This window comes from Cygnus olor, chromosome 1 (assembly GCF_009769625.2).
Source record: "Cygnus olor isolate bCygOlo1 chromosome 1, bCygOlo1.pri.v2, whole genome shotgun sequence".
Taxonomy (NCBI): Eukaryota; Metazoa; Chordata; class Aves; order Anseriformes; family Anatidae; genus Cygnus; species Cygnus olor.
Genome location: NC_049169.1, coordinates 71732187 through 71755071, shown reverse-complemented (window position 1 = coordinate 71755071; position 22885 = coordinate 71732187). Strand labels below are relative to the sequence as shown.

Below are 22885 nucleotides of genomic sequence, written 5' to 3'. Positions count from 1 at the left end.
GGTGACATCTGAAAATTTTATTCTGCAGGTGGGAGCTCTGTCAGAGCGCTGGCATGGTGCAGTGTACACATCGTCTGAAAACTGCCAGAACCACACAACTGCTGAGAGAAGACATTCCCCATTTGGTGAGGGGCCTGTATGCCACTAGATTTCCATGCAGCCAAAGGGGTTTTGCAGCCATGCAGCTGACTCCAAAGGCTATCGGCCTAATGGTGAAAATACTTTCCAGAGACAGATGTATATGATTTTTTAGTCTCTGTTTCATATTTCATAGTCTCATATTTCATTACCAATCCAGAAACTCAAATTATTTTTTTCTTATAGAAAATAAGGATTAAGAAAACTTTCCTTAGAGGGGCTTTTGGCCCTGTGGCTCTTGCACAAACTCTTCTTACTGCCTTACAGAAAAGGCCAGAAGAAAGGGGGTTGACACTCAAACCCTGCTATGACGTGTGGAAAATGGACTCCACAATCAGTAAGATTGTAAAGTAGGTATGTTTATTTAGCACTGGGCAGCACAGGGGGTAGTCCCACCAAAGTCATGTGCACCCCAATGCAGCAACTTGCCTTGGTTATATGCAGTAAAGAGTTACATACGCATGAAGTTTCCCAATGTGCCTATATATATCCATGACCTATCCCTGCTTCATATTAAAATTAGTTCTAAGAAGTCATTTCCACAAACTCCTCCCATCTGCACTTGTGCAGTGACTCCTGGTGGTGGTCACCAGGGGTCATGGGGATGAAGGCTGATAACTCTTCTTCATCACCAGTAGTTGACCTCCTGTCTTTGTGCAGACTCAGCTGTTCCTTGGCTCTTGTCCAAACCACAGGGTCGGTCTCAGACGGTTCTTGAGACAGGTTCCCTGTTTTTATCAGGAACCATCCTTTGTGAGGGGCCCCAAGACTTCTTGTTTCGGTTAATTTGCACAGTAGTAAGCAAAGACATTAAGCAACATCTATTTTTAATACAATAATCTAGGTATTCATAAGTCAGCATCCTGTCTACTAAGATTCTATTAACTCCCTCTCTCAGCTATGCTCTGCTGACTCCCAGGCTCTGGACGACATCGTTGTCACTTAGGGCAGGTCGCAGCCTACACCAGCCTAAAACAAGCTGGTTTTAGGACAGGATAGTGGGAGCCTGGGAAAAGAGCCTTTGCCTTATAACACCTGAACTGCACTAAGCTGCTGGTCACGAGCTGGACCAAAAGTTAATGTAAATAACAAGCAAAATAAAATCATGTGGGTTTTCCCCACCTGCTGTAGCAAAATAAATAATGTCCAGCATTGCATTTCTATTGGCAGCCTCATGGTATAGCTCAAAGATATAGAAAGTGCGTGGGAGCCATCAGAGCAGGCTGCTTCATAGGGGAAGGGAGCTGGGAATTGAGGGCAACGATGAGCAGCCTAGGATGTGTCCCAATGGGCACAGGCAGCCCCACGGTACCTGAGCAAGGTGAGAAGCAGTAGGCACAGTACCTGAGCAAGATGAGCAGAAGCAGGACCAAGAAATCCCTTGGTGTCCTGCCTGGTGTCACCCACCCGCCCAGGTCAGGGCGGGTCAGAAGCACCAGCGCCAAGGCTCGGGGGGGAGCGGGAGGATGTCGGTGGGTTAGAGGAGGAGGACGGGAGTGCCACCTGGTCCTCAAACCTCCCCCTGACCCCACGGCTGGCTGCAGCACATAGCACGGTCCGGAGGCGACAAAAGGCTGCAGCGGGGCGGCCGCCACCGGGGGTCGCTGCCCGCCGTCTTTTCCCTTTTCCCCGCCGGTCCGGGGCGTCCCCCCCCCGCTCCCCTCCGGCAGGCGGCAGCCTCGGCATCCTTCCCGGAGGGAGTATTACCCCACCTGCCGCCGGGATGTTCTCCACTCCGTGCCCCAGGGCTGATTGTCCCAGATGCTGCAAGCCTCCCGCCCCTCTGCATGCAGGGCCAGCGCCTAGCTGGGCATGTGAGCAGTCAGAGCCTGGGGTCTGCTTGGCGGTGCCCTTGGATTATCGACAAGGGAATTTGAGGGAATTTGTTAACCGGGGATGCATTAGGCACTGCTTGCCGACCTCAAAACAGTCTGTGCTGTGTGGGTATAGAGGGCCCCTGGTGCTGCCAAAAGCTCCTGTAGTTCATGAACCTTTTCTGAAGTTTGGCTAAGCATGGGTTAGATTGGTGCCTTACATGATGGGTCTTTTATTTTCTCTCCTACCTTTCTTTGGTGGAAGGTGCCGTTTGCTAGACTTCATTCAGAAAAAGCTCCTTTAGGTAGAACAAGACTTCCCATCTCTCAAAACAGTTTTTTCCTCTTTATTTTCCCTCCTGAAAACAACTAGTTTCTGTCACCAGAGATCGCAAGCTCCTTCCAGTTTTTGAGGGGCTTCTTATACTTTTGGCCCAGTTCGTAGAGTAAACATCAATCACCACAGGCACTCTGGAAGGCAGTGGGAGCAATGGTTTTATTTTTAAGTGTCCTTTTGCAGACTGGAAATCAAAAGTTGAGATATCAAGGATTTTAAGCTGGAAAGTAAGCTGAAACAAAACTGAAAGTAGCTTATAACCAACTTAAATTCCTAAGGTGTGACAAGAAAAACAAACAAACAAACAAACAAAAAGAAATTAAAGCAGATTTTCCCCTTTAGAGAACTGCATAAGTCAACGTAAAGTGCTTGGCTGGGTATCCAAAGGCAAATGAAACATTTAAAAAGGGGGCAGAAGACACAAGATAGAAGGCAATATAAAAGGTAAGAATCCAAAAAATAATAATAATAATAATACAAGATCCATAATACAAGCAAGACAGAGAACCTAGTTTGAGTCATAAATTAAGAAATAACATGAAGGGACTGAGAACTGAAAGAGAAACGAAATGTGAACCGCCTGTAAAACAGGGAATTATACTGCCATTATTCACAATGTTTGCACTTCTCTCCTCTTTCAGGAAAGTCTATTAAAATAAGTTTTCCTGGTAGAAAAAGCACTGGCAGTAAAACAGAGAAGTACAATGAAGTAATTAAAACGGCTTTGCATTGCATCTATGAGAGTTTCCCTTTTACACTTATCTTGCCTCCTCTGTGACTGCTTTCAGTTCTGTTTGTTTGGGAAATATACTGCAAGAGTGAAAAGAGGAGCCCTGGTCAGACAGAACCTTTCCATACACCCACATCTGCTCAGGCTGGCTGTAACATGCTTAGAAACATCTCTGTTCCTAATATTGCTCCATAATGGACAAAGTCAGGTCCCTCCATACAGAGACTTAAGAAATCCAGAGGTCCAGCCACGGCAGAAAATGAGCTACCGCTTTTCCTGTGTGCAGCCAGGACCACCAATTTAATAACATGGGCTACCCCACTCTCTCCTAAATACCACCAGGGATTTAAAAGAGTCCAGGTATTTTGATTCCACAGCAGTTTGAAAGTATGACCAGGATGGCTACTTGTTCAGGGTATAGGGACACTCAGGGATTGAGGTGAAAAACTGCAGATACTGACGGGAGCAATGGGCTGGGTGAGTAGCGATATTTCAGACAAGGTCACGGCTCCATGGGCAGCAATGCTGCCTCAACACCACAAAGTCTGGCTTTGCCAGTATATTTCAGAAGTTACCCTTCAATATACATGCAGCTCTGGTTGCAGGGTCAACAAAATTGCCAAGTGGAGAAATGGTCATTTTTTTTTTCTGTCTCTCATGGTGTACCACAGAACTACAATTTCTTTAGGAACAGAATATATAAAATGGAGCCAAGTCAACACTATTTTTTTCTGTCTTCTCACTTTACCTGGTGTTATAAAATTCAAAATAGCTCCTTAAAAGGGTTTTTTGTTTAGTTCTTTTCCTTGCTTCCAGCAGGTTGCCCATTCCTTTTCTGGGCCTCAGATACTGCTTTTTTTACCCTCCTCTTGAAGAAAGCATATTGTGCATTGGGGTACGATATGTTTAAAAAGAAAATGAAAACTGACCTTTTTCAGTGCACAGGATGACAGATTGTTAATAATCCATAACACGCAGGCTTTACATCTGCTGTTACTGCTCAGAGGTCAGTTGGCCCTGGTAAAGAAGGAAGGAAATGGAAAGCTTCAGCGAACATGAACAAAAAGCTTCTATAAGCCTGTAAAGTCAAAGTGAACTCCAAGTCACTACGCCTCGGAAATGCAAAATTTGGCTGTTTATATTGCTGTTTCAATGAGCAAATTCTTCACTTTGCAGGAAAGTCAGCAGACAGGCGTGTTCCTTACGACACTTGGAGACTAAGACACATTCATGAAGAGACATCTTCCATATCAGGAACCAGTTTGTACCCACTGAAACTCTCTCCTCCACAGGTAAATCACAGAATTAAGAATGGTTGAGGTGGGAAGGGCCCTCTGGAGGCTGTCTGGCCCAGCCCCTGCTCCAGCAGGGCCACCCAGAGCAGGCTGCCCAGGGCCATGTCCTGGTGGCTTCTGAAGATCTCCAAGGAGGAGACTCCACAACCTCTCTGGGCAACCTGTGCCAGTGCTCTGTCACCCACACAGCACAGAAAGGCTCCTGATGTTCAGAGGGAATCTCCTGTTTTCCATTTTGTGCTCACTGCCTCTTGTCCCCTGGCACTGGGCACTACTGAAATGAGCCTGGATTCAAGAGTTCACCCTCTCGGGCTGTGGGATGAGGCTCTTTCCCATTCATCCAATCCCTCCTAGCTTGCAGCTTCATCTACAAGCTTATTTTGAAAATGGAATATCACTGGCATGGTGAAAAGCCCTCTTAAAATGGACTTGTAGATTAATTTGTAGTAATTTGTACAGGTAACTAAATCACCATTTTGGACCATAGTAGTTACAATAGCTACAGAAGCAAAGTCCATGAGAGTCAGTACAGTGTCACTTGTTGCAATAACCTTAACTATCTTATCTAATTAATGTTTAATGTGATTCCGGGAAAAAAAAATAGTCAACAGCATATGAAAAAACTTAGAATAGTAGATGGCTATTTATAGAAGAAGAGGTACAACTGATTTCAAAACACTTTAAAAACCTTCTTCTGGATCAAAATGATTATTTGGTTCAACCTGTACCATGACAAAAAAAAAAAAAAAAAGAGGGTTTTGAAGAAAAAAAAAAAAAGATAGTATTCGTTCAGAAGCCCAAAGCAGCTATAGACTTTGTCCCTTGCCTGGCATGCTGCTCAGCACCACTCACAAGTGCAGGGGGCAGACCCCACCCTTCCTGCCTCCTATAAGTAAGCTGACATGTTTGAACTCTGTTCACTTAAGGAAGTGTACCGGCACATTTTTAATGAAAGTGCAGTGCCATTCTTAGGGAAAGCTTATGTATGTATGTTTTGATGAAAGGCTTAAAATGGTCAATAGAGTAAGTTAAATTCTTTATTTTATTTACTTATTTATTTCCCCTAAAGGGAACTGCTGTGCTTACAAGGCTGGTTCTAACAAAAAAAAAAAAAGAGTAACCACTGGAAGAAAAGGAGAAAGAAGTCAGATCATCAGGCACGCAGTGTTGCTGGTGCAATAGACCTGGAAGGTAATAAACACCTTTTTCTTCTCTGAACTTAGTTTCTCTTCTGTAATGCTTGATTGTCCATAATCCAGCACAAGACTCTTATTTGTACATAGATTAAACTGCTATATTTATCATGGCTAATTCAGAACAATGTTCTTTCAGGTTTAGCTGTGATGTCAAAAAGTAAGGGAAGGTACTGCCCTAGGACTTTTGGAGCTGCCGCTGTTGGCGATGTGCTTTTGAAAAGAAAGTTTGACAGACCTAGCCAATGACAGCAAGGTTCTTTTTTTTGCCAACCACACTACATTTAGCTGTGGACAACTGAATTTAAAATTTAGGAGTATCCCAGTGAATTTGTGTAGCTAGGTAGTGCATCATTTCTCTTCTAGAGGCTAAGCGTTGGGCAGCCTTTCATCCCTGAATGAGGGAAATACCTCTGGACAGCCACAGAGCAGCAGATAACTTCTCTTTTGAAAGACATACATCAGCATAGACCTTTCTATACAGCATGCATTGTGTCTATTGCACAACAGTGCTCATGAAAAATCTGTTGTCACTAGGGATGTTTATTGTGTCATGCTAGTATAACACTATGTTTACTAATTCTGTGGTGTCCTGTTCAGTTAAGATTTAATAAGGAGCAGATAATCCTGCAGCTTGCAAGTCATTGCTTTCCATCCTAGATGTGACTGTGTTGCAGTACCATGAGGAGAGATCCTTTCCTGTGGTCTCATGTGTAAAATTAACTTTCCACAGCCTCTGTACAGTTTAAAACAGCACAGCCTCTCCTGGACAGACAATACCAATCTGATAAGGGTTTTGTAAGAATTAGTGAGTCAATACACGTGACATACTATTTCAGTGGAGTGTGCTGTTCACATACGAGTGAACTGCGGAGACCCATGATAGTTCTGCTTTTCTCTGCAAGAACTGCCAGTAATTTCAGCTCATCCACACAGAGAAAGGATCTAGCCTGAACTGCTGTTAGAGGAGTCTTGGCCATTGCTTCCCCTTGCATGGAAGCCTCCAGTGCCAAGTTCCCCAGTCTGCCCCTCTATATGTGAGAGCAGAGCTGAAGGGAAGGACCCACACCTGGGATGAGTCACTGAGGTAAATGGTGGTGGTTTTTATTGGTAAAGTCTTTCTCCAGCATTGCCTCAGATATAACATGGTTTATTCATAACCAGTGTCCCGGGCAGCAACTGCACTTCTGTCTTTGCTGGCTGGGAGAGAAGCAGCAGATCAGATGTGAATAGCTTAGACTAACAATAATTTGGGGGGGTCGGGGGGGGACTCTTTCACTTCTCCTTTCTGCTTCATCTGTGTAGCCTTTCAGAGCAGGTGCTGCCTCCTCTTCCTGCAGAATCACCTTCAGCTGCCTGTGCTTCTCTGAGGTTTACTGGTGCTGGTGAAAGGACACATGACAGAGAACTGAGTCAAATATCAGGTTCAGCACTGACATTGTTTGACCTTGGCTTGTGTGAGGTCCCTTAGCCTTTTGGAGGAAAATCTGCGTGATGCAGTGAGAGGAACCTTCCCACAAAAGAAACAATGGGAGAGCTTGCCTGCAGATGCCATGCTCTGTGGGCATCTGAGAGGGAAGGACAGGACACACGGTAGAAGGGTCAGAAGGAGAGCAGGGGCTTGGGAAATATGAGTTGGGCAGTCCCAGGTTTGACCATGGGTGACCACGTGCCAAGAGGACTTGTACAGTTATCCACTGTATTCAGTTTTGGGCCTCTCACTACAAGAAGGACATTGAGGCCCTGGAGCGTGTCCAGAGAAGAGCTACGAAGCTGGTGAAGGGCCTGGAACACAAGTCCTGTGAGGAGAAGCTGAGGGAATTGGGGTTGTTTAGTCTGGAGAAGAGGAAGCTCAGGGGAGACCTTATTGCTCTCTACAGCTACCTGAAAGGAAGGTGTGGGGTGCTGGGGGTCAGCTTCTTCTCACAGATAACTAACGATAGAACTAGAGGGAAGGGCCTCAAGTTGCACCAGGGGAGGTTCAGGTTGGAAATGAGGAGACATTTCTTCTCAGAAAGAGCAGTCAGGCATTGGAACGGGTTGCCCAGGGAGGTGATGGAGTCACTGTCCCTGGGGGTGTTCAAGCAATAGTTGGACGTGGTGCTTAGGGACATGGTTTAGTGGGTAATATTGGTAGTAGGGGGATGGTTGGACCAGATGATCTTGGAGGTCTTTTCCAACCTTAATGATTCTATAATTCTATGATTTGCATCTCCACTTGCTGCCTGCTATTAACAATTAACAACAATACAAATAAAGTCAAGAAATGGCATAGCCAAGATCCCACAGTTTTGCACAGTTTTGCCAAATACAGGCCTGTAGCTGGACACCCTCCAAATCAGAAGTTATTTCACCTACTTTTGAACCTTCACGATACCCTTCCCCCTCCTTTCCCCCGCCCCTTTTTTTTTCCCCATGTATGCAGACATGAGCCTCAGAGTCTTGTTTTCACATGCCTTCCTAAGAAAGACTGAACAATCACATTGCTAATATGTCTCTTCTTTAGGGTTACTTCTTTGTATCCTGCCAGCTAAGCCTCATATAATGGACTTCTCAAGCTTTTAGATTAATGTCATTGCAGACAGCCCAGGGTGGTGTTACAGTGCTACAAGTTTTGAGGGTATTTGTGTGGCCTCATGGGGTGCACATTTAGCTGTGATGGGTTCTCAGAGAATCCAGAGAGGAAGCCAGGTTTTGTTAGTTGTGCTCCTCGCAGAAGTCTGTGTATGTTTTTGCCATTTTTTTTTTTTTTATTCTGGCAGATAAGTCTTGAACTGGATGGTGGGTTATAGTTTAATGTACCCTTATGAGAGTTGGCAGTTCACTTTCAATATGCTGCGAAATCTCATATGGATGTAACATTTGGCAATGGAAAGAAAAGGTCTGGAGGAAAATGAAGCAGGAGGGGGTAATACTGCTTCCTCTGAGGCCTGCAAGCTCCAGAAGATAAATAATTTAGACCAGAGTTTTTAAGTAGACAGAATGAGACTATGCTGCTACCCTCTATCATCTGATCCTCCAAGTTTCTTTTAGTTATCCTAGGAAATAATGTGCAGATACTGGTTTTAGCAGGACTTCCAAGCACTTGTCAAACCGGATCAATGCTTGCATTATAAAACTTTCTTAATAGAATCTCATTTCTGAGAGAGTTCATGCAAAGTTAGTGCTCCTGCTGCAAAAGGCTTGTCTCATCTCTCTTGCCCATATGAGATAGGATATTAGGAAAATAATGTGGTTATAATATGAAGAAGTAATTCTAAGGAGAGTCATAAGCCTCCAATTAAGATTTCACACTTTAAAATGAATTGAAAAACAGGTTCACTTCTGGCACTCTGCTTTTCAAACACTCACCAGCATTTGGTGTTATCTACTTTTTTTGCTCTCTGTGAATAATGGCATACATGACCAATACACTGTGACTCCTTGTCCTCTTTTTAGGCTCCCACGGCCTAGCTGGATACACAGGGATGAAATTTCTTACCAAGGCAGCTGTGCTCGAAAAAGTAGCAGTATGGAAGCTCCCATGTCACATTTTTGCCAAAATAATTCATTTCATTTCTCAGGTATATCCCATCAGAGCAAGGTGCAGGTTTATCTGTACAGCTGCATCTGGTGTATAAGTGCTTATTTGACATTATGTACCAGGAAGCTGTAATAATACCCCACCTCCTACTATCAGACTGCACTTAGCCTTGTTTAGGACACCAACCTTCGAACTCTTATTTGATTTTTATCTGTACAGCCATCTTCAGTGTTGGTTTGGGTAGGGCAGATCTAAACACATACTGTGTAAGAAATATTCTGGTGTATAGGGCTGTACTGATTATTTTATGCTACCACAAGTTATTCCTCTTGATCTTCAGGAATTAAATTTATATTATTTTATGTAATTAGTTTATAGTTTGTATAGTATTTATATTAGCATTCATTTTTGCTTTTATATTAGTGAAAATGAGTGTATATGAATATTATACAAATTATTTTAGATCCAGTAAAGAGTACCCATGATGGGGAAGGCTATACTGTTTTAAGTAGCTTTGGTGTCTGATCTTAAGGGCTAAGCTAGATCTTTTCAAGGAGAAATTTGAGTTTGAATAAAGTATTCAATAATGAAAAATAATGAACCTTTAAAATTTTCTCTCTCTTTGTGGATGAACTTCAAAATGAAGCAAACGCCTGGTTTCTGAGGCAGCCAGGGAAGTGCTTGTTCCAGGGTTCATTGGCCAGCTGAAGAGATCTGCAACAGCCTTGCTTTCAGGCACCTACACAAGAGTTAGGGTGAGACAGGGAGTATATAGGGCAGCCAGATGAAGGAGGAAAAGTGTGGCTGGAGAACACTGCCCTGTACTTGTTGCCTGTGTGGCAGAGACACTGAGAAGTGCAGTGAAGCTTAAAGTGCTGTTTAAGCTACTCTGGTTTGCACTGGAAGATGGGACCAAACAATCATTGGTCATGGAGAGCTTGCCACCTTCCCTCCCCAGCATCCTGAGGGTAGTATATCCATCGATGCTCCTTTCCTAGGCACAGCAATGAAGAAGCAGCAGCCCTGTGCCTGTCTTCTGTCTTGCATGGTTTCAGTTTTTTTTTTTTCTTTTTTTTTTTCCCTTCTATTTCTAGCTTTCACTTCTTTTTCTCCACATGGTTTGTTTCTCGTAACAGTCTCTTGCTGATTCTTGCCTATGGGGCTTTCAGTTTCCCTTGCAGGTTCATTAAAGCTCTTGCTAACCCCTTGAATAACTGGAGGCAGCAACTTGTAAGAGAGGAGGAACTGACACCCCCTCCCCCATCACTGAACTGCCGCCAGTGGGTCCAGCAAACAGGAAGGTACTCCTGGCATGACCTTGTGAGCAAGAGGTCTCAGTGCAGGATGGGACCCTACCAGGACAGGGCCACTGCTGAAAGATCTTCAAAGGCAACATAGCTGCTTGTACTTTGGATATTCTTGGGGTAAATCCTCACCCAGGTACATAGTCAGGGAACAGTGAGATGCTTTGCCACATGAAGTTAAGTATAGATTTTTACACACTGAACAGCTAAACATTACAACACACTGCTAGGGGAAAACTGAGCAAGCTGAGACCCAAGCTTGTGCTAGGAAGAATATTTCAGAGAGGCTATTGCCACATGTTTGAGACAGGGTGTTGGAGGCTTGAGATGGTGGTGAGTCAATGTTTTAACTTGAGCACAACTGGGAGATCACACTTTGGCTCAATTGTGGACTGAATTAACATAGCAGTTTCCTGAGAGAGAAACAAGCCATCTTTCCTTTTTCTACCAGCAGATGTGGTGTTTGTTTGGTTGTTTTTTTCTCCATTTCTCTCCATCTCTCCCTGTCACATTATTCCCATTCTTATTTCTTTAGTGTTTTGCTCTAGGCTGTCCTAAAGTAACCGTGGAAGCTAGTGATACTCCTGCACAGTGTCTGGAAAAGTCCATTCTCTTGAGCAAAAAATAGTTTCTAAAATGGAATGCAGACTATGAGCTGCATTAATACATTTAGCAGTTCAAGGTAAGAGGAACCACACTGGATCTATAATGCAACACTCCCAGGTTTCTTCCTCAGCTATTTCTCATTTCCATTTTCTCCTTCCCTTCCCTTCCCTTCCCTTCCCTTCCCTTCCCTTCCCTTCCCTTCCCTTCCCTTCCCTTCCCTTCCCTTCCCTTCCCTTCCCTTCCCTTCCCTTCCCTTCCCTTCCCTTCCCTTCCCTTCCCTTCCCTTCCCTTCCCTTCCCTTCCCTTCCCTTCCCTTCCCTTCCCTTCCCTTCCCTTCCCTTCCCTTCCCTTCCCTTCCCTTCCCTTCCCTTCCCTTCCCTTCCCTTCCCCTCCCTTCCCCTCCCTTCCCCTCCCTTCCCCTCCCTTCCCTCCCTTCCCTTCCCTTCCCTTCCCTTCCCTTCCCTTCCCTTCCCTTCCCTTCCCTTCCCTTCCCTTCCCTTCCCTTCCCTTCCCTTCCCTTCCCTTCCCTTCCCTTCCCTTCCCTTCCCTTCCCTTCCCTTCCCTTCCCTTCCCTTCCCTTCCCTTCCCTTCCCTTCCCTTCCCTTCCCTTCCCTTCCCTTCCCTCACCCCCTTCCCTTTTCATGGTAAGGACAGTGCTGAACTAAGAGCACATGTAAGCCAGGGGTTTGAAGTTGGTCTAATCTCTGATGCTCCTATGTTTGGTAAGGAAGAGTTTTATTTTTATCTCCTTTTTTTGTCTCTGCTGTGTACTCCTGTGGGAGTATAATTCATGGGACTAGGATGGTTGACACCAGATGAAGGCTTGGTGCTTCAAATGTACATATATAGATTATTTCACCCTCATACTTAGGAAAAAGAAATTTTGAGGATGATTAACAAAAAAGGATTGTAAACCTAGAACTTGGAGTTTGAGGGAAACATCTAGTAACTTAAGACCTCTGCACTGAAAAGACAGGTGATCTGAAATTAAACAGCAGCCTGGCAAACATACTGCCTCTGTGCCTTTCCTCCCAGTGTCTCTGAAGGAACAAAGTCACCACTTACTGTGGCACTGCCATTGTGGTGTCTGGAGATGCCTGCAGAACAAGGCTGCACTAAGAAAATTGCCTCCTATGGAACAGCTGCTCTGTTGTGTGGCACAAAATGCTGAATTAGGAGGTACAGTCCCATGGACAGAAATTAAAAATACATAGGGAGCCAGGCATCCTGTTCCCAGTGACTTTCCTTTGGACTCAGCTATATGCATATATGTGTGTGCCTGTGTGTGTATATGCTTTTGTTTCAGTCCCAAATGTGAGTCTCTCTGTTTAGGATTTGAGCACCCTCTTGGAGGTATATCAGCAAGAGTGTTTTATTCAAAGCAGCAAATAGCTGAATGATATTCCAGACAGGAAGAAATTAACTTAAATTTGTTTCTCTCAGTCCAAGTATGTATGAATTTGGTACTTGTTTAAGAGAAGGCAGCGGGAACAGAAGCCTCCTATTTTGTTTTTTTGGCAACAGAGACCCCAGTGACAGGTTCTGGATAAGACCGTAGTTTTGTTTGACTTTGTCTGCATGGGTCATTTAACAGAGATTTTGCAGAGAGCCTGCTGTCAGTGGTCAGGGATGCCTGCTCAAATGCCTAAAACCTCATCTGGCCTCTGCCGAAGGGACCTTTTCAGGAATCAAAGAAAGCACAGCAGCTGGGTGACTGCATCACAGCTGAGCACTCCCACTTCTTCCTTCTGCTTCTCTGGCTTCAGAGAGGCCAGGTGGCAAAGGAGTCTAGTGCAAGGCAAACATGTAAGAGTGTTTCATGCTGAGCAGGATGGTGGCTTGTTCTGTTACAATGCAAGGGGATACCGGGAGATGGAAAAATGTATGTGCATGCTGTGCGATTGATATGTTTATTTGGATAAATACAAGTTACAATAGTTGTGTGCCACCATCCTATTCCTTACACACAGTCAAGCACACAAGATTATTGACTCAGGTCCCCTAAAGTGAAGGAACAGTTGAGAACATTATATGTATCATAGTTTTTCCTAATGTTTATGCTAGTTTTTTATTGCTTTCCTAGTCCTACCTAGAGTACCCAGGGCCCAAACTTGTTGAAGCTTCCTCTGAAAGCAGAATTTGTGTTTAGTTAGATGCTGGCCCTGTGGCATCATCTGAGCACAGTCTGGGCTTTTCCTGTGCACTGCTTTGATGAATCATTTTCCTTTCCGTCCTGAGAATCAGATATTATTGTTATGATATTTCCTGTTTTCCTGAACTGCACCCCCGTTATTGAATACTCCTTTATATTTTTCATATTTCCTATCTAAGCCACCTGTATGCTTCTCTTTCTCCAGAAAAAAAAAATGCTATTGTTAGGATTGAGTCAGTTTATGTGTTTGCTGAATTGAGCTACTTCTTTTTTTTGAAACATGCCTCAAGTGTTTGGGGCAAATGTTTCATGTTGTAAATTACCTTATTCTCTTGCAGTAAGACCAAACAATGAAGTGTAAAAAGCACTTGGGCTGAGCAATTATTGAAAAAATTCTCTCATGAACCAAATGCAGCTAAGAGCAAAGTAGCATATATCTTGTTCCAATTCTTTTATTGCTTTAATTGCCATCTGCGGTGTTGCTCAGTAACCAAATTCGCTTTCTAGAAAACACTGATTATCTGGTTTCCAGGTACTGCAGTATTGCCATCACTGAGGTTTATAAGGTGTTCAGTGAAAGGTTCTGTAGAAATGGTCAAGTATTGGTTAGTATTTATGAAAAACAGACTATTCCCTAAGTTAAAGCTAAAAATATGTTCTTGCAGGGACTGAGATGTCTTCGCCAAATGATGTCAGTATGGAAGAAATACCTCTGGAAGACAACGAGCGAGACAGCATAGAATACAAGATCCTGATGGCCTATGCACAGCGGCGGTTGTCTGCTAGCAGATACAAGAAACTTCTGAAAAATGAGACAAATGCACCAAAATCATCATCCTTAATCAGGAGTGAAGTAGAGACTCACCATCAAATGGGAAAAGATGGTTCAAGCCAAACATCGGAATTGCAGAGTGGCATGAGGAAACAGCAGAGCAAAAAGAAACCAAAACAAAAACATTTGTCAAGATATTGTCTACCCTTCTTCTGCAGCAGAGCAGAGCAGGAAAAGCCCCAAAAAACTTTTGCACCTGAAAGTCACACTTTTGGTACATGCACTGAGAGCCTTTCAGTAAAGACTTATCATCAGACAAGTATGTCTTAGTTCTTTCCATTGCAGTTTGTCCTTAAATCTTACTCTAAATAGCTTAAATGACTCAGGGCCTGTGGAAAGACAGGAAAAGGAAGAAGGCTTTTGTCACTTTTTGCTCATCTTATGCTAGCTCTATTGATTTCCAATTAGGAAGTCAGATTGTTAGATCTTCAGTAGTGCTTGCATACAATATTCATGGTTGTGACTCACTTTTTTGGTTTTCCATCATATGGTGATAAATATCATACAATCATACAGGTTGCTTTTTATAAGCATTGGCTTTTAATTTTTATACCTGGTTAGAAAGAAAATGTGAAACACTGGCCAAACTGAAAACCTCCACACTAAAATCAAGGAAGAGAAGTTGTCTGAAGGCCTTTTCAAAGGGCTTTATCATGGGACATATATTCCACACAAGAAACCAAAGTGCTAGCCTCTGCTTGAAACTCTGATGCCAAGCAGTTTGAGGCAACCAGCCTCAAGCAGAGAGCAGCCCATGTCTCTGGACTCACAATTCCACTGTGTATCTTAAATGGAAACAGTCTTCCGCAGTTATATAAATCTCCTTTACATATTGCTACTCCTGCCACAGGATTCCTCTCAAGTACAGATCCTGACTGAGGAGACAGGCTTAAAAAATAACGTGTGGTCTGAGGCTAGGTTGGGATCATAACAGGTCTTCATTTTAAGAAAGCTGAGGAGGAAGTATGTGCTGAAGTATGCTGAAGTATGTGCCCTCCCATGTGCTGGAAGAAGAGGTGTTAGGTAACAGTAATCCATCCTACATTCGGGGATCCCATCCACCTACACGCCCTACACCCTTGCCTCCAAAGCCAGCCGCACGTAGGGTGCTGCACTGTAGACAAGGATATTTTACATTTTCTGCTCTAGAAAATGACTAATACCTTAACCTCTCATGAAAGACAGAGAGGATGGTGAAGTGTCCCCATTAAGTAGCCATATGGAGTGTATGATAGGTTGTCATATTGTATTCATATAAATAATAGGGGGTTGTTTGTCTAATTTGTCCCGAGCTGATCCTGTCGTCTCCCTGACCTCTTGGTGTCACAGTAGTTGCTCTCTTATTTCACTGCATGTAAAGATATTTCTAAAGATTATCCCCCATCCTTGATTAGATTAACTGTCCTGGACCAGCTCCTGCCCACTAAGCCCATAATTCTCCCTACTGCCAAACCCCGCTGCATCTCTCAAAAAAGGGTCCCTGCCTCAGCCTAATTCATTTTTCTAGGGTGAAATGACCATAACTTTCCATGGTCTTGATCCAAGTATCACACTCATTGTGTCCATTTTTATTTCCGTTTCATTTTTACATTGTCAAGAAAAGCTCTCAAGAGTTTGTGGGCAACTGCTTAATGGTCCTGCCAATACATGGCCATTGTCCCTGAGGTGGAAGCATGGCCTCAAGGTAACACCTCACTGTGCTTTGTGTTAACCTCCCTGGAGACAGTGGTTGGCTTCAGATACAGACTTTACCTGCCCTTGGACAGATTGCTGGACTGATTCCTAAAACATTATTTTTTGTAACTTACACTGCTGACAGCTGTGAAGCAAGCTTGGCCAGGCCATTCAGCAGCAAATGACGATGCTCTGGGGGATCACTTACCTAAAGAGAGAGCCTGCTCTATTTAAAAACAGTTGTCTATTCTTAGGTTTCCGAAGTCATAATCATATGCTGACACAAAGGGTCTGATCCCCTTCCTAGAAGTTTAGCGGCTCTGTGTGTGGACAAAAAGAAGGAAATGTCTGGGTGTTGATTCACTACCCTTGAAATGCAGATTTTATTGGACACCTTAACCCTTGCTGCCCTCACAAGACAATCTGCCTGTGAATTTTGCACGTGCTATGGGTCAGGCTGCAGCTGAGCTTGTCTCGCTGCCTGCTGATCACACAGGAGCTGCCACTAAGGAGAGATCAAGTTTTGCATCCCAAGCTCCATGAGGCTAGTTGTGAAAAAGAGCACTTTCTAGCTGAAGCAAGCCTTGCAACAGCTCTTTCTGCTCTCCTTACTTTAGCAGGATCCCCTGTAGAGTCCCCTCACCAAGTGATGTCTTCAGCCAGTGAGGGTCCTGAACAAGGTCAATACACAAGGTGGATAAAGCTAGTTTGGCTGCCAGGTGATGGGTTCTCCCAGTATTCACGTCCAAACACAACAGTGTTGAGGACATGAGAAGCTTCTGTGCTAGAGGTGCTTCTGAAGTGGTCTGTTTCTCCTTAGCTCAGGATTAACCTGTGGGAACAAGGAAAGAGCATTCAAATACCGTACCTTTTCTGAATCCAGGGCCATAGATGAACTAATTATGGGCAATACCACACTCATATCAAGGTCTAAGATTCACAATCCTGTAGAGCAGTACTCTCTTGTTTCTTACTATAGGATGTTTATCTGAGTTGCAAGGATGTATTCTATAGGGCAATGCTTACACTTGATTCTGTATGGCCTATGTATAGTTAGCTGCTGCTCAAATACTAGAGAGGGGTTGTAATGCATTACTTACCTCTCTAAATTATTACCAGCTGATCTCATGCAACAACAAAGCCCCAGCTTGGGAAAATATATCTCTTGGTATCCTCTGGGTACTTCCACCTGAGGGAGCATGTAAACAAGTAAATCTCTGAATTATTTCCTGGAAAGATTAATTGCCATCTTTATTTCTCACCTTCCTTCCCAATCAGGTGAAAAAGCAGATGTCAACAACATTGCAGACCACCCCCCTCCCCAGTCAGGTGAAAAAGCAGATGTCGACCACATCGCAGACAAACTTGCCAAGCTTGTTACTTCCAGACCTCAGTCATCTCTTTCAGATGTGATGTTCAAGACACTGGTGCATTCCCGGTCTCTGGAAGAAGATGGCAAAGATACTGGTGAGGGAAATGAGAGTGAAGGAAATGGTAAGGATGAAGAATTTCCTTCTCGTAGGCAGGTCATTAGGTTGGTATTGCACACCAGGGTGTTTTTTCCAGGTATGGTGAAGCACTCAGGAGTTCTCTGGTAAGATGCTGTGAAGGGGGAAGTTTGTTCTGCTTGGTCCTGCTCTGTTCCCCACAGTTCAGGTATTCCTGTTGCTGCCTGCTACTGCAGTTAAAGGGAACATCATTAAAAATCCAGGGAAGTGTGACATAAGAAAAGGAGAACGGCAGCAAAGTGACAGAAGGTGACAGAGCAGTGATAGGAGTTAGGGACAGAATAATACACTGGGACTCTAAGGCCAAAGTCCTGTCATAGGGGCAATGATATCTCGGTCAGTCCCTCTTCAGAGAGGGGACAACATTGATCAGCAACCTGTTAAAAGTGTGAACTGATGGTCTTCTGTGGTGTCTGCAGAGGTTTGGTTTTAATGCAAGCTTCCCAGGGATTTGTGGTTGCAAGAAGTAGCCAGCCATGCTTACATTTTCTTTAATCCAGCAAACCCGGAGTTTGTTCTGATGAGTTGTGGAAGGTGTAATTGATAACAATGAGGGGATTTTTTTCCCCTCTAATTTTAAGTCCATTTTCTTGGGCTTCTGCTAGCTTCCCCTTTGTTCTGTCTTGTTACCAGCCATACCTCAAAGCACGTAGAGCTGACACTGGGATGCTAAAGCCATGCTCCTTCCCAAACTCTTAACTGGAGCAAAATATCATGCAGATGGAAAAAGACCGTTCTTTGCTCCACACAGACTAGAACAGTGAGCTTCTGCATAAAGCCTGGATACACAACTCTTTGTGAATTTGCCACAGAATAGCAGCTCTTTTCATGATTAATTGGCAGAAGGACTTTCACGATGATTTGCTATCTGGATCCTACTGGAAAGCAGTGATATTTATGCCAACTCTTCTCTTTCACAGATGAAGAAAAGACAATACAAAAAATAGTTGCACTGTTAAGAAAATCAGGGGATCAACTAGAAGAAAAGGTAAGTACTTCTGTTTTCAGGAGCTACGCAGGCTAGAGTGGGAGACAGAGATTACACTTCTGTTGGGAGTGAATGTTTTGTAACCTAGCTCTCTGTCTCTATCCTGACCTTCTCTTTCCACATTTAGGGCTTTCTGAAACCTTAACCATTCATTCTGAAACCTTTCTTAAGACCAGAAGACTAGCAAAGATCTCAATTGGGGCGTAGGAGGAAGACAACAAAAAGGTGGTGTATTTCAAAGAGACACTTGCCTCATTCACATCGAGTTTCATAGGACACTGAGCACCTGACTAACCCCATGAAACTCCTGTGCTTGTGTTAAATTTGGCATATGAGTTTTTCTCAGTGAAGGAAGGGAAACTCTACAGTTTTAAGAATTGCTGTATAGAAAGAGAAACTATTCTGAGTGCATTTTGACAACCATGCACAAAAGATATACAAAAAGCTCTGCAAGAGTCCACTATTAGGAATGGTTGTTTTCTCTATTAAAAATACAGGTACACGTTCTCTAAATGCCCTTCATTAGCTGCCCCTTCTGATCTGTATCAGTATCATCTCACATTGAGGACATGTTCTGCTCTGGCAGCAGAGAGGTACTTAGATAAGGTAAGAAGTGTCACAAAGATTGAGCAAATGGAGGTTAGGACAGCAGGTGCTGCCAGCACTTCTCATAACCTTTAGTGTCATCTTCCCACTGCTCCTGCCTCCTCACGTGCAAGTCTCCGTATCAGTGTCACACTTCTTTTGCTTTTTTCTCTCTCTGCTTCTCTCATTCAAATGCAAATAAATAAATAAATAAAAAGAAAAATAAAAACCTGAAGAATCATAGTGACACCTCCAGAGCCTGAAGAAACAGCTGTGCAGTGAGGTGTGGGGTTGTGTGTCATCTCTTCCATTCAACACCACAATTAGACTGTATTGCGTATATTATCTAGAGATGCTCTCCTTTCCCAGGGGGATAGGGAAACAAATTACAACAGAAGTGTCTCAGTTTAATTGATCCTTATTCTTATTTTCAGTTCAAAAAGGACAGGACTTTCTATCAGCAATTTAAAGACATGCTGTCCTACACCTTCTTTGAGAGGGTCACTGATACATTCCTGGAGGATGTCTCAGCAGATTCAACAAATGAGACAGAAAGCCAACTACAATGCGCCAAAGTTGCCTTCACACTGGAAATTGCCACCAGACTTACTGCTGTGGACAACCATCCTATGAACCTGGTCATGGGCTTTGGATCAAAGTACCTCAAAGAACATTTCAGTCCATGGATTCGTGACCGGGGAGGCTGGGTATGAGTTTTGCCTCCCTTGACTTGAGCATAGTATAGCAGTACCATACTTTCATAGAGCTGGCATGGGCCAGCTGCAAAACAAGCTAAAAAGGTATTCTTTAACACAGTATGTATTTAAGCTGTGGACTTCCTTCCCGCAAGACATCTATGCTGCAAGCTTTTTATTTACATAGGTTCAAAATCAATAGGAGACATTCATGGAAGGCTGTTGAATATAAAGCACTATACGGTGTTAAACTGAGGCAGGGGAAGTTTAGGCTAGACATCAGGAAGAGGTTCTTCACTGAGAGGGTGGTTGCACACTGGAACAGGCTCCCCAGGGAAGTAGTCACTGCACCAAGCCTGTCTGAATTTAAGAAGAGATTGGACTGTGCACTTAGTCACATGGTCTAAACTTTTGGGTAGACCTGTGTGGTGCCAGGAGTTGGACTTGATGATCCTTATGGGTCCCTTCCAACTCGGGATATTCTATGATTCTATGATTCCTGGTGCAGGCTGGCTGACTTCAGCAAATAGCTGAAGGCTGGGAGAAATACCAGGAAACTTCACTACATGCTTGACCTAATCTTAAACTTCTCCCCTAAAAGTATGCTGTTGGCAAGTTCTGGGGACAATGCAGCAGTTCAGCACTTCATACAGTCTGCCCTTATGGTATTGCATATGTCCACCTCTCTGTACACAAAGGCACCCATTTATCTTCATATCCCGCTTTCAAAGTCAGCTGTGGGAGGTGCCCTTTGGCCAGCAGTGGTGCAGAGCTGCTGTCCTTTGTAGCTCATTTGCCTGGCTGTGTTGTGAGGCACTTGCAACAGAGATCTTAGTCCTTTTGTGCTTCATGAAGTGCTGTAAAGTGTATGTCCTTGGGAACAGATGGCATGTGAGGTCAGGAAATCCTACCGGCAAACCTACTGACTGACCCCAGCAGATTTGAATTTAGGATGAGGGTCATCATTGTTTTTCTAATTTTAAGTTTTCTTTCTCTGTTACAGGAGAAGGCTTTGACTTCACTGGATCAGGAAGAAGTAGAATAAATGTGAGTGAATGCATTCTTCAGGGTGCATGAACCTTCAGTTAAGGAACATGCAGGATCTTACCACAATCCAATTCTCATGGCTATGTATTTTTATTTTTCACATGGAATGTTGGACTCTTGAATGGCAAAGTCTGATGGGTACAATAGCACTTCCTCAAAGTTGGTATTGATGTAGAAGTGCTTTTTAAAGGATATGAAGGCACTTCCAACTCCTCTGCAGCATTCAGTCCCATGGACAGTGATTACAGGTACCTTTCTGAGTAGAGGTGCTTGCCACTGCTCCTACAGATGGATGTTGAAATGCAAACAGGAGGAAAATATCAGTGTGCAGTAAAGAATCACTGGACTGTGATCCAGTCCACTTCCACTTCCACTGAGCTGATGGAAGGGGATGGGGAGCAGAATGTGGCCCTCATAATCCACGAGGAAATGGTTGGTGACCTGCTACAGCACTTAGATGTATGCAAGTTGATAGGGCCAGATGGGATCCACCCAAGGGTACTGAGAGAACTGGCGAAAGAGCTGGCCAAGCCACTTTCCATCATTTCACAGAATCACAGAACTGTAGGGGTTGGAAGGCACCTCAAGAGATCATTGGGTCCAACCCCCCTGCCAAAGCAGGTTCCCTAGAGCAGGCTGCCCAGGTAGGTGTCCAGACGGGCCTTGAATATCTCCAGAGAAGGAGACTCCACAACCTCCCTGGGCTGCCTGTTCCAGTGCTCCGTCACCCTTATCGTGAAGTTCTTTCTCATGTTGGTGCGGAACTTCCTGTGCTCCATTTTGTGGCCATTGCCCCTTGTCCTGTCCCCACAAACCACTGAAAAGAGAGGTTGGCCAAATCTCCCACATTGAAGATATTTGTAAACATTAATAAGATCCCCTCTCAGTCTTCTCAAGGCTGAACAGACCCAGGTCTCTCAGCCTTTCCCCATAGGGAAGATGCTCCAGGCCCCGTATTATCTTTGTTGCCCTCCGCTGGGCTCTTTCCAGGAGATCCCTGTCTCTTTTGTACTAGGGAGCCCAGAACTGGACACAGTACTCCAGGTGAGGCCTGACCAGAGCAGAGTAGAGGGGGAGGATCACCTCCCTTGACCTGCTGGCCATGTTCCTTTTTATGCACGCCAGGATCCTGTTGGCCTTCTTGGCCACCAAGACACACCGCTGGCTCATGGCCAACCTGTCATCCACCAGGACCTCCAGGTCCTTCTCCTCAGAGCTCCTCTCCAGCAGGTCGTCCCCCAGCCTGTACTGATACATGCGGTTGTTCCTTCCCAGGTGCAGGACTCTACACTTGCTCTTGTTAAACCTCATTTGGTTACTTCCTGCCCATCTCTCCAGCCGGTCCAGGTCTTGCTGAATGGCAGCACAGCCTTCTGGCGTGTCGGCCACTCCTCCCAGCTTTGTATCATCGGCATACTTGCTGAGGGTGGACACTATTCCCTCATCAAGGTTGTTGATGAAGATGCTGAACAAGACCAGACCCAGCACCGACCCCTGGGGAACACCGCTAGTCACAGGTCTCCAGCTGGACTCTGTGTCGCCGATCACCACCCTCTGAGCTCAGCCAGTCAGCCAGTTCTCAACCCACTTTACTGTCCACTCATCTATCCCATGCTTTCTCAGCTTGCTAGCAGGATGTCAAGGGAGACAGTGTCAAAAGCCTTGCTAAAGTCAAGGTAGATGACATCCACTGCTCTCCCCCCATCTACCCAGCTGGTGATGCCATCATAAAAGGCAACGAGGTTGGTCGAGCACGACTTCCCCTTGGTGAATCCATGCTGACTACTCCTCATAACCTTCTTCTCTTCCAGTTGCTTGGAGATGGCATCCAGAACAAGCTGTTCCAACACCTTTCCAGGGACAGAGGTGAGACTGACTGGCCTGTAGTTTCCTGGATCCTCCTTCTTGCCCTTCTTGAAGACTGGAATGACACTGGTTATCCTCCAGTCTTCAGGCACCTCTCCTGTTCTCCAGAACCTTTCAAAGATGATAGAGAGCGGTTTGGCGATCACCTCTGCTAGCTCCCTCAGCACACATGGATGCATCCCATCAGGACCCACAGATTTGTGTGTATTGAGCCCACTCAGACACTCCCGAACCACTCCCTCATCAACCAGGGGGGAGATCTCCACTTCCCAGACTCTTTCTCCTCCTTCCAGGGTCCAGGAGTCCCGGGGTGGCGGGGGGGTGAGTCTTTGAAGCAAAGACTGAAGCAAAGAAGGCATTCAGTATCTCCACCTTCTCAGCATCCCCCGTTACCAGGACACCCCCCTCGTTCAGCAGGGGACCCACATTATCTCTAGTCTTTCTTTTACTGTTTACCTACTTAAAAACAAAACAAAACAAAACAAACAAAAAAAAAAAAAAAAAAAAAAAAAACTTCTCATTATCCTTTATCCCTTTTGAAAGCTTCACCTCCAGGTGGGCTTTAGCCTTCCTCGTCACGTCCCTGCAGGCCTGACAA

The 22885-nt window shown here is 44.5% G+C and overlaps 1 protein-coding gene across 5 annotated transcripts; it reads left to right on the top strand.

The window, feature by feature from the left end:
* The first annotated feature begins 2518 nt into the window (after positions 1 to 2518).
* On the top strand, positions 2519 to 20920 carry BCL2L14 (BCL2 like 14). 5 transcript variants are annotated; one of them, XM_040545035.1, is made up of 8 exons: positions 2519 to 2733; positions 4196 to 4311; positions 5384 to 5505; positions 13758 to 14183; positions 16877 to 17092; positions 18027 to 18094; positions 19114 to 19386; positions 20378 to 20920. In XM_040545035.1, the coding sequence occupies exons 4-8, from the start codon at positions 13766 to 13768 to the stop codon at positions 20417 to 20419; spliced, it is 1017 nt and encodes a 338-aa protein (XP_040400969.1). In that variant the 5' UTR covers positions 2519 to 2733; positions 4196 to 4311; positions 5384 to 5505; positions 13758 to 13765; the 3' UTR covers positions 20420 to 20920. The 5 variants fall into 5 exon arrangements, with proteins under 5 accessions (XP_040400969.1, XP_040400970.1, XP_040400968.1 ...); XM_040545036.1 differs by lacking the exons at positions 2519 to 2733; positions 4196 to 4311 and adding an exon at positions 5218 to 5297; XM_040545034.1 differs by lacking the exons at positions 2519 to 2733; positions 4196 to 4311 and having other exon boundaries at positions 5237 to 5505.
* Positions 20921 to 22885: the final 1965 nt, after the last annotated feature.

What these genes read in the sequence shown, in the direction of transcription:
- BCL2L14 (XM_040545035.1), top strand. Translation starts at nt 13,766, where the DNA reads ATGTCTTCGCCAAATGATGTCAGTATGGAAGAAATACCTCTGGAAGAC. An exon ending in AAATGAGAGTGAAGGAAATG is followed by an intron (nt 17,093 to 18,026) that starts GTAAGGATGAAG and finishes TCTCTTTCACAG; the next exon opens with ATGAAGAAAAGACAATACAA. An exon ending in TTCGTGACCGGGGAGGCTGG is followed by an intron (nt 19,387 to 20,377) that starts GTATGAGTTTTG and finishes TCTCTGTTACAG; the next exon opens with GAGAAGGCTTTGACTTCACT.